This window comes from Lampetra planeri, chromosome 1 (assembly GCF_965212315.1).
Source record: "Lampetra planeri chromosome 1, kcLamPlan1.2.h2, whole genome shotgun sequence".
Classification (NCBI taxonomy): domain Eukaryota; kingdom Metazoa; phylum Chordata; class Hyperoartia; order Petromyzontiformes; family Petromyzontidae; genus Lampetra; species Lampetra planeri.
In genome coordinates, this window is record NC_136107.1 from 37,903,810 (window position 1) to 37,914,368 (window position 10,559).

General features: G+C 53.2%; 1 protein-coding gene across 1 annotated transcript; it reads right to left on the reverse strand.

Moving 5' to 3' along the window:
- Positions 1-4,110: 4,110 nt before the first annotated feature.
- Positions 4,111-10,516, reverse strand: LOC144722065 (palmitoyltransferase ZDHHC4-like). Its single transcript, XM_078600165.1, has 6 exons — positions 9,861-10,516; positions 8,313-8,383; positions 7,213-7,391; positions 6,165-6,290; positions 5,246-5,493; positions 4,111-4,808 (listed from the first exon to the last, which is right to left on the reverse strand). Exons 1-6 carry the CDS (start codon positions 9,954-9,956, stop codon positions 4,326-4,328), a joined length of 1,203 nt encoding a protein of 400 aa, XP_078456291.1. The 5' UTR covers positions 9,957-10,516; the 3' UTR covers positions 4,111-4,325.
- Between the last annotated feature and the right edge of the window lie 43 nt (positions 10,517-10,559).

The following is a 10,559-nucleotide window of genomic DNA, read 5'->3' on the forward strand; positions in this document are numbered from 1 at the left end:
AATCGGAGATGCGGGGGAAGGACAACAGACTAAACACAAAAAGCAGTTCTTAAAAAATGAGTTTTAAATCTAGATGATTTAAAAGTGCATAGCTCCAGTGGCTTCCTAATATCGCAAGGAAGAGCGTTCCAGACGGCCGCAGAAGCGCATCTGAAAGTTCGCGATGCGGTGACCACCGCCTTTGTTCGATGGTCAGCCAAAAGCCGCTGCGGCTGCGATGATGACCCGAGTTACGTGATGGTTCATCCTCCTTGACGAGATCAGCAAGGTAATGTGGCGACATCATGAGCATGATCACTGTCACGTTGTCATCAGTCACTGTTATCAACAGCAGCAGCTTACACTATGGGAACCTCATTTGCCAGTAAAAATATGATAATTGGTTCTTTACCCTTCTATCTGGCAACAAAACTGACACCTTTTTACAACGAGTCATGTTTGCATAGACCGCAATACCTGCAGTCATAATACAAACAAAAGAACATAACTCTGATAATCAACTTTAAAGACAGTGCACATTATCAGAGTTATGTTCTTTTGTTTGTATTATGACTGCAGGTATTGCGGTCTATGCAAACATGACTCCTTGTAAAAAGGTGTCAGTTTTGTTGCCAGATAGAAGGGTAAAGAACCAATTAGCAGCAGCTTAATCTATATTATCGTGAGAATCATCATCATCATCATCAAAGTCAACTGCGGATGCAGTTACATCCTCCCTCTAGCCCCGCGACAATTCGCGCACGTGAATCGGCGCTCTGTGTGAGTAGTAGTTTGGTGAACACGGAGAGCGCGCGACACGAGAACAAATAACAACAGCTGAACGCATTTTCCAAGAAGACCGCCTTTAGGGTAAACTAATATATAACAGGCGACGTTTCGGGCAATTGCCCTTCTTAATTTTCGGATCATAATCTACGAAAAACGGACCATGTGCATTTGCACATGTGCGCCATTGCCACCGCAGTATCGCAGAACAAATGTTTAACATTTTTCAGGACCTAGAAGATTTGCAAGCGTCGACAATTTGCAGCACGACAAGAAGTTTGGTAAAGACGACGAGGATCTCTCACGGGCGCCGCGGGGTCTCTCCGCATCTCTGGCCGCGCGTCCAACATCGCTCCTGGGATGAATCCTGGCCGCTCAGCGCTCTTCATCCTCCCATGCCCCGCGGGGGGGCGGGAGGGGGGGGGCTGGGTGGGGGACAATCGCTGCCCTCCGCTGCTGCTGCTGCCCTCCTGCTGCCCACGGAGCGTCCCGCAGTCTCGGATCGGCACGGAATGAGCTCGGGTCGTGAGCGCAGCGACCCCTGCGTCACGTGGTGTCACCGCGTCTCGTGCGCAGTCCCAGCTCTGGGCACGGGACTGCGGGAATCATTGCGCACACGTGGACACGACCCCCCCCCCCCCCCCCAGCAGCAGCAGCAGCGCCTTCTACCGTCCGAGGGGCGATCGCTGTTCCATCTCCCCGTGGGAGGTCCCCCCCCCCCTCTAACCCCCCACCATGTCCGTGCCCCCCCCCACCACGCCATCGCCTCCGCACTCCTGCTGACTGCCTAGAGCCAGGCACATTGAGAGGTGTAGCTGGCGCTGAGCCCAGGGTGATCACACACAAGGGGGAGTAGGGGAGGGGGGGCAGACGTGGCTATTGTCTCCAACAACAAATTGCAAATCGGGGTGCGGTGGGGGGCTTACTATACTCTCTCTCGCCCCTCTCCCTCTGCCCACCAGGAATTTCATCTCGACAAGTCGGAGCCACTTTCCTTCACTTGAACTAAACAAAAAAGCTGTGGACTGTAGTCATCATGATCACCCACGATCGAGCCACTGCTGAACGAGGTCTCCTCGGCCCAGTGCCATCTCTTCTCGTGATCGCAAGATGAAACCATCCATCTAGCACCTGAAGACGAGATGATTGCTCGGTCTCACAGACGATATCATTGCTCGGTCTCACTCGCGTGTTCTCCTCCTTTGCCCGCTATTCTGTCACAACCAGCGACCATCATCGCATCCAGCCGCCGTGTCCTGCCCCGACTTAGTTCTCTGATCAATGTGTGCGCCACTGTCTCTCGCTGCTGTTCCAAGCATGCAACTCGGCACGGATGAGGGCCATCCCGTGCCAATCAGGTAGTCAGGGTTATTTTAACCATATTTCACCACGCTGCCTGGTGCGGGTTGAAGACAGGGAGCATAGAGACCTCGAAGCATCGCGCATCGCAACGGGTGCTGCTGCTGCTGCTGCTGCATTGCCCTCTGCTGGGAACACAGCCTGCACCAGCCTACAACACCTTCTGTGCACGGTGGCCAGACCATGCTAAGCACCAAACCAGGCTCAACATGCCGCTTTTAACTTCTCAGCTCTGACAAAAAAATCGGACGCGTTCCATGGCGATTCGTCCGAAGGGAACGACGCAGCGCCGTGGCGGCCGCAGCGGCTGCGCGTGCCGTTTACGGCTTAGGTGACATCCATTTCAACAACGGGTGTTGTCCACGGCTCATCCCAGGAACCATTACCCCCCCCCACCCCTCTCTCGGCAGCACCGGCAGTCTGCAATTACCGTCTGTCAGCGCCGTGGCCCCTGCGTACCCGCTCACGACACAGGGCCCCCCATTGTGCGAGACGGGCGCAGGGCGACCGGCGGAGTCCTCTCCGCCCGTCACAATGACACTCATTTGTGCATTATTTTTTTTTGTTGGCGAGCCATGTGATTTCATGCCTCTCCCCGCCCCCCCCCCCGCTTGCCGCTAAAAGGGCGCTCCCCGGGTTTGAATTCCACCGCGGCAATGGGAGGCCGTTCACCCGAGTCCGGTTTCCGACCGAGAAGAAATGCGGGCACTGTAGCCGCTCCGCTTGCAGCGTGCAGGTTCGCTCGCTCGCGTGACCCAAGTGCTCGTTCCAGCGGTCCATGGATCGAGTAAACCCAACACGCAATCCTTGTCGTTCAAGAACTCCATTGCACACATTGTACGTGGAACTCGCCCGACGCTCAGTCTGGGACTCGTCACATCACCATCAGACAGTTCTGCAGTACTCGAGGCGTTCTGTAAAGATCACAAAGGCACAAGCACAGCGGCCATACAATAGCCTATGCGTTGCAAGAAGTACGCGAACATCAACTTATTATGATGAAGAGGCCTCAGTTATTATGATGACTAACGTGTGCCCTTCTTGCGTAACCGGGTGGCAACCGCTAAATCAGCGGTGTAGAGAGAGAGGGGAGGGGCCCCCCCGAGACCATCGGCGAGTCGGCTCGGGGCTTGTCGCTGGACACATCCACCGAGAGGGCTGTGGCCACGTTGGCTCCAGGTGCGGTGGTTGGCTGCACACGGACCCTGGACGGAAGGGAACCTGCTGGGCAGGGACCGTGACCTACATGGCAGGTCAAATCCAGGAAGACAAACGGTGGGGTTGGTGATGAGTGATGGTTCGTATGATGCAAAGATTTATCGACGAAGCTATCGATTCTTAAGCTCACAGTAACCGTTCCGATCTTCACGGCTGCTCATCTTCACCACGTAATTTTTGTTGTAATATAAAAATCGTGACGTCTGCGACATTTAGTCGCAATGGTGAGGGCGCCAGGATTTTAAGAGAAATCTTACGATAAGCAGCACATCGTCAAGACGGCAACGCAGACCGCGTTTAGGGCATGGGGTGGCCAACCTGTCACAGACCAAAGGTCAAAAAGTACCCACGAGTTGTGAAAAGAGCCAAGCGCATATGTAAGTGTGTGTATATTGATAGTTTTCAGCACAGCATGGAAGAAATTCATTAATCTTTGCTACTGTGAAAGTACGTTCTTACGTTATGCCCCTTTGATAGAGCAGCATGTGGTGGATTAAAGAGCCGCATGCAGCTTGGGAAACGCCGGTTGGCCACCGCTGGTTCAGGGTGTAACGATGAATCAATTGATTCTCAAGCTCACGATACATGAATCGAATTGTGCAAGAATTAACGTTTCAAATAATATACGTGATGTGCAATGGGGTCACATGAATCCTGTAGGCGCTAGAGGCGCTACCGCGTACCACACTAAATAGTAGCAGCAGCACAACTATCCCAGACACCAAGCAGCATGGTACTATGTTCGTGCAAAAGCCACGTGACAAATGACACTGTAAAATTCGTTTTTATTTTCGAGGTTCATTTTTTGCAAAGCGGTAATGTTTTCATATGCGATGTTTTTAAATGACCTTGTGCTCATCAACATTGCCGTTCTGCCGGATGACGCACAACTGTTCGTGAGCTAAATAGGAACCACTGTTGGACGTAACAACTGTTCAAAACACTCGCTGTGCAACAGGGGGAGGCATCACGCTATTAGCAGCTCATACATGGGACCACAGCGCCTCTGAAATATTGCGCATCCACCCCTTGGAGTAGAAGTTCGTTCGATCGTCCAGGAGCAGATCCTCATAACCTCCTGCGGGAACTCCTGCAGGACCTGCCAGCTGAGCCCTGCGCTGCCGTCGAACGATCCGTCGTTTAGCTTTGGAGTCACGCCCTGGTTCAGAGTCCGACCGTGAACGTTCCGCCCGTGAACGATCCGCCAGCTCGTCCGCATTTCGAGTCGGTGCTCCGCCAGGCTGGGATTTTGTGCTCGCAGCTCCGCCACCGCGGACGTCTCCAGCAGCGGCGGAGGGGGGCGGCCGTGCTGCAGAGGGGCAGCCTCGCGCCAGGTGCCACTCGTTGGCGGTGCGGTTGATGAGCAGCAGGTAAAGGTGAAACGCCGTGAAGCCCCCAAGCAGCACGGAGATGATGATCAGGAAGCCGAGGGTGAAGACCAGCCTTGGAAAGCTGAGGAACAGCAACTGTACAGAAACAGGGTTCCCAAATAATACATCTGGATTGCCATGTGACAAGAGTTCTTTGCAGAGCATATAAACCACGTGTCCATAGTGTGAGTAAAGAGGCCCACTGAATATTGGCTCAGGGTGCTGAGCTGGTACCATTAAAATGCTGGGTTCGAGTCCAAAGAGCCTCACAGCTGCCCAAGCATACTATCAGTAGCAGGGCAGGTGGGAAAGTGCTGCCCTCAACTGTGTGGTCCACAAAGGTTATCAAAGGTAGTTCTCTAGAATACGCATATGTGGTGCCATTTTTTTTAGAACAGAGGTGGCACTGCTTCTCAACAGATTCTAATGGATTCTTCATCCCATGACATGACACCGATGGCACAATGGGGATTACATTGGGCACAAGGACAAACAACGTAAAATGAGGAACTATGGGGATGCTGCGAGCGCACCTGAACGATGTCGGTGATCGGCAGCGACGGCATCTCGCCGTGTAGGCCCCCGACGGAGCCTTCCTGGACGAGGCCAGAGAGCACGGCGGCCCGGTGCAGCGCGGCCACCATCACCGCCGCCATGCAGGAGGCCGCCGCCGTCAGCGACAGGAGGTAGCCGAGGAAGAGGGGCAGGTTCCCCGCGCCCACGCAGCCATTCACCCACACGCAGTGGTGGTCAAAGCGGTGCACGCAGCGGTCACAGACACCTGCGGGTGGGAGGGGAAGGACAGCGGAGATATCTGGGAGGGCAGCGGAGGGTCTTGCGTTGGTGTGGCTTTGTGTCCCAAAGATGCGATTAAAGTTCAGCGTTTACACATGCACCAGCCCTTTGGTCGATCTTACCGCTGGATGAGTGCCTCTACATGCCGCACGGGTTGTGGGGGTTATCTGACCACACTTCGCTAATGTGGTCAGTGAGTGTTGGTGAAGGGGAGAGAGCGAATGACACGGTTTAGATGTTACTTACCACTGATGTTAAAAGTGGACGAGAATTGAACTCAAGGAGTTGATTGCAGAGTGTGCCATCCACTACAGAGCAGTACAAAAATGAGGAACATTTTCAAATTTTAAATAGTTACAAAAAAGAAATGGTCTAAGTTGCAAAAACTAATTTACGTGTTCACTAATTAGCACTGCAGTGGAAGTGGTGGTGCAGTGGTGAGATCACTGGCCTATAAACCTACAAATCTGACATCAATTCCCAGTCACCACTAACATCTGTGGTGAGTGATAACTGAGCCGGTCAAGAGCCCCCGCTTCTTCACTGACCCACGCTGAACCGCCTGGCGATGTTATGGTCTCACAACCCCCGCGGGAAGGTCTTCACCCAGCAGCAGTAGATTGACAGGAGGCTGGTGAGATGCGGTCGCCTACTCACGGCAGTGCTTGGATCGCGCCGGCTTTTCAAAATGACAAGTGCGGCAGACGCGGCCGTGAAGAAAGAGCCTTCCATCGTACGGGTAAACGGCTCTCAGCTTGGCGTGGTTGTGTTGAGTGATTGTGCCTGGAGAAGCAATGACGCCAATTACACACACAAAGCAACAAACTGTGAACCGGCATGCACATCTAATCGTTACATGCCACACTGGAGTACACAGTGACTGATGCATCAGGGCAGGGTTCCTCAACCACATTTTCCAAGTAGGCTGCATAATAAAACCGGTGTGCGCTGGCGGATCATTTTATATCATATGCCACTGGTACAGACGCTATGACGTCACACGGTGTCGTGACGTCATGACATCCGTACACGTGAACACTAATGTGTACCTTGTCTCCAGGTTTCTCACCTCCCGTTTAAGCTCACCTTCATCTCACTAATCTGTATTTCTTGTCCACAGCTCTCTCTCATCTCAAACCTCACAGGAGGGCATTGCAGCAAAAGCGTGGCGAATTACAGTCAAAATACCCTCATCACCTGCATGGCCTGGGGAGGCCCTCATCCAGCAGTGGACAAAAGGGGTGAACATGTGCATATATTAGGAAGCCGCTAGAGCTATGCACTTTTAAATTTAGATTTACATTGTTTTCTTTAAAACTGTTTTTTGTGTTTAGTTTGTCATTCCCCCACACCTCCGATAAGCATGGTTGGCTACGTTTGGTGCGAAATAAGTTTAACATACACACATACACCACCACTTGTTTATGTTTCTTCCCACTAATCTGTATCCCTCAGTGGGCCACTCCAAGAGCCTTTCATTGGCCAGATGTGGCCTGTGGGACACCCAGATGAACAGCCTTGCTCTGTGTATAACTGTCCAGTTTCCCATGAGATTGTCAATAACCGAGTGATACGATCAATGCTACCGTGCTTGATACGAGAGGGCCAGGACCGTCGAAGCTCAGTATTGTTAAAGGTTATCGCAAGCAATTAAAGAACCCCCGCGTTGGCGAAACGGACGTGGCACACGGATGCGTACACGGACCCGGGTCGCGAGTGCAGCACAGGTAGAAGAAGCAGGCGTGGAGGCCGAGAAGTGCGTAGGGGGCAGCGATGGCACCGGAGGGCAGCGCCAGCTGGTGGCACAGCCCTGCCACCTCCAGCCAGTACTCGAGACCCACGGCCGCCTCCAAGGCCGCGTGCAACCACACGAAGAACCGCGACCTGCGCTCGCCTCCATCCACATGGGCAGCAGATCAAGCACACGGCCAGTTCCACCACGGCTTCACAAGCATGCAGCGTTTCACGTACCTCGTACAGCCCTTATGTCAATTCACTGCTGGATAAGGGCCTCCCCACGCTACCGTACGGCTCGTAGGGGCTGCATGGTAACAGTCCAACACGCTGGCCCGTGTCGGTTTGTGAAGCTTTGCGAAAAATTCCATGTACCGTACAGAACATTGGCTTTTGCTGCACTGCCCTCTCCTGCCCAACACGTGTACCCACTGTCCAGTGACACCACTTGCACTTGATGGTCACCCGTCCAAGCACTCACCAGCCAGGCACAACTCTGCTAGCTTCTGAGATATACGAGATCGGCAGCATCCCGGGTTATTTGATCACGGGGACTGTCTAAATAAAGGCCGTACACTTTTATTCTTGTCAATGCCTCATATTGCCAAATGACACGGGAGGAAAAGTCAAATGGTTACCTGCGTAAGGACTGCGCCAGTGTTGGTGGTAACGATAACGGTGGATGATTTGTGGGGAGCGGCAGCGTTTAGCGCTACGACACTTGTGACACGGGTTTGATTCCCGCTTACAGTCAACACCAGTGACGATTATCTGAACCGGTCCTGGACCTCCCCTAGGTCGATCCAGCCTCAAATGAGTACCTGGTGCGGTGTGTAAACATTATCGCCAGGGAAATAAAGGCGGCCGGGCGTGGTGTTGGCCACCCCCCCCCCCCCCTCGTGCGCCTTCCCGGCCTTTATAGGTGCTCGCTAACAGCAGCACTTGCCCCAAAAATCTGCTAAGGCTCCACGGAGGGATCTGTGTCTTAGGTGGGTGATTGACTCTCCACATCTCCACACACCACAACTGCCTTCTCCTTTCACCGACCCCTGCGATGGCCATCGCGGTTACCTGCGGTTGAAGAGGTGGTCGATGACCTTTGTCACCGCGGAGTGCAGAGGCGCGGGGACGCATCGAGACGCCTGCAAAACAGAACGCGGGAAGATCTCACCCAGACATGCCATTTTATGTTAATTTTTTCATGTCATTTATTTGGTTTAGCCCTGTGAGCCATTTGGCTCTTGAATCGGGTGCAACCGCAACAAACAAAAAACAAAAACATAAACGAGAAAACATCTTAAAGTGACTGTGTGCAAACAGAAAATCCAGGAAAAGACAGCAAAATATTCTAGATAAAGCACCGTACACCAACGCTGTGTGCAAAAATCCCAGTGGGATGCAAGTCAAACAACAACAGCAACCACAAGACAACTTAGATTAAGGCCATCAGTCTAACTCCGTACCGTACCAAACAAACATGGCCAAACCAAAAAACTTTTCGAAATTACCAAAATAAAGCCATAAAAGCAATGTAACAGTGATTATAGGAACTTACTCTTAGGTTTTTTCGGAAAAGTCACTGATTTCACTCACTCACCTTTTAATTCACCCGGCACACTTGTTCATTCCCCTAGTCGTTTATAATCTCAGTCTAAATCATTCACCAACTCACCTGAGTCATTAATTCACTCGCCACTCATTCGCCCATCCAACAATGATCTCGATTGGCCTACGTGACTTTACCGAAAAAAAACCTAAGAGTATGAATCCTTGCAGTCACGAAAGCTTCAAATCTAGAATCATAGGAACTGTGACCGAAATTTCACAATAAACGTCATAATCCGATAGAGCACATTGCCAGGCGCGAGAATGGAACTGTAAATCGGCAAGGTGGCTCAGCACGGCTTCTCATCACTCGCTGCCCACCACCCCGCGCGCTTCTGTGGCCGTCTGGAACGCTCTTCCTTCCGATACGAGAAAAAGCCACCGGAGCTGTTATGCACTTTTAAGTCGTCTAGATTGAAACCTCGGCTTCGTTCGAACTGCTCTTTGTGCTCAGGTTGATGTCCTTCCCCCGCGCCTCCGATTAGCGTGGCAAGGCTACGTACGGCGCGAAAGAAGTTATACATGCGGCACGCACAGACGATGGACATTTAACGCGTGGGCGGTCGGATCGTGAGGTGGTGTGGGGATGTCAAGTAGAGATTGTTGGAGACTCAACACGGGGGCCAATGTCAAGCAACTGCGAGTAACCCGCAGGCTTTGAAACTACTGAATTAGTATCGGAGGTCGCGGTTGGGGTGGTGTGATAGTGGTGTCTAGCGGTGGTGGGTTGTATCGATCTGGTCGCGGTTGTTATTGTTGACAGCCATTGACGTGATCAATGGCTTTTCGTCGCTGTGCTGCGATTGAATGGGAACGACTTTGAAATCCGAGGGGGTGCATCGTGGCGGTCACCCCACATATCGCGTTTGGTGGACAGCCACAGAGCTCGTCGACCTTTCCAAATAGCTGCTTGTAGAGTCGAGGCAGCTATGGCCAACCCCAAAGCATCTGCCGGGACATTGAAGAGGGGGTGGGGGGACGTGGGTGGCGATGCCTCCTGTGGTCCCCACTCACCGCGTCCAGCCAGCCCCGGCCTCGTCCGCTCAGCACGAGCAGAACGAGCAGGAAGCAGCCCCCCGAGTAGACCCCCAGCAGGGTCAGCGCGTCCATGGACTTGACCCCGGGTCGAGCCGAGGGGGTCGAACCGAGGGGGTCAACTCCGGCCGGCAGGGAGAGGTCCCGCCTCGCTGCCTCCCTCTCTCACCGCCAGGCCGGTCTGTCTGGGGTCCGTGTGGGGTCCGTGTACCTCCTGGAATCTCGCTCTTTTCCTCACCTCCTCCTCACCTCGTTGACCATCCCCTTAAGTGATCCTGTGATGCCCCCCCCCCCTTCTTCGTCTAACCCCTCTCGTCTCTCTTCTTGGAAGCCGTCCACCCACCCCACCCCGCTCGCGTTTCCCGATCAGCCGTTCCCCTCCTCTCAATTCAGAATATTTCTCGTGGAGGAATCCGATGAGCTATGAAGCTCTTCTCCCCCCCCCCCCCACAAATGTTCAGTCAACGTCCAATTCCTCCCCTCTCCTCCTTCTCCTCGTCACCGCAGCCGTCTTGTTAATATTAATAACTAGCGGTAAGTACCTAATACATAACGCTGTGGATGTTGTTGTTTGTTGTTGTTGTTGTGTAACCTCGCCTCCGTGTTGTGATTCCGCCGTCACGTGTTGCGCGTATCCCCCCCACGCCCCCCCCCCCTCTGAACGGAAGTGCTGACCCC

Bases quoted from the DNA above. Each gene is read 5' to 3' on its own strand.
- LOC144722065 (XM_078600165.1), bottom strand. From the start codon at position 9,956: ATGGACGCGCTGACCCTGCTGGGGGTCTACTCGGGGGGCTGCTTCCTG. The intron at 7,392-8,312 runs GTAACCGCGATG...AGGCGAGCGCAG, and splicing joins GACCACCTCTTCAACCGCAG to GTCGCGGTTCTTCGTGTGGT. The intron at 6,291-7,212 runs GTCCGTGTACGC...TTGCTTCTCCAG, and splicing joins GTGCTGCACTCGCGACCCGG to GCACAATCACTCAACACAAC.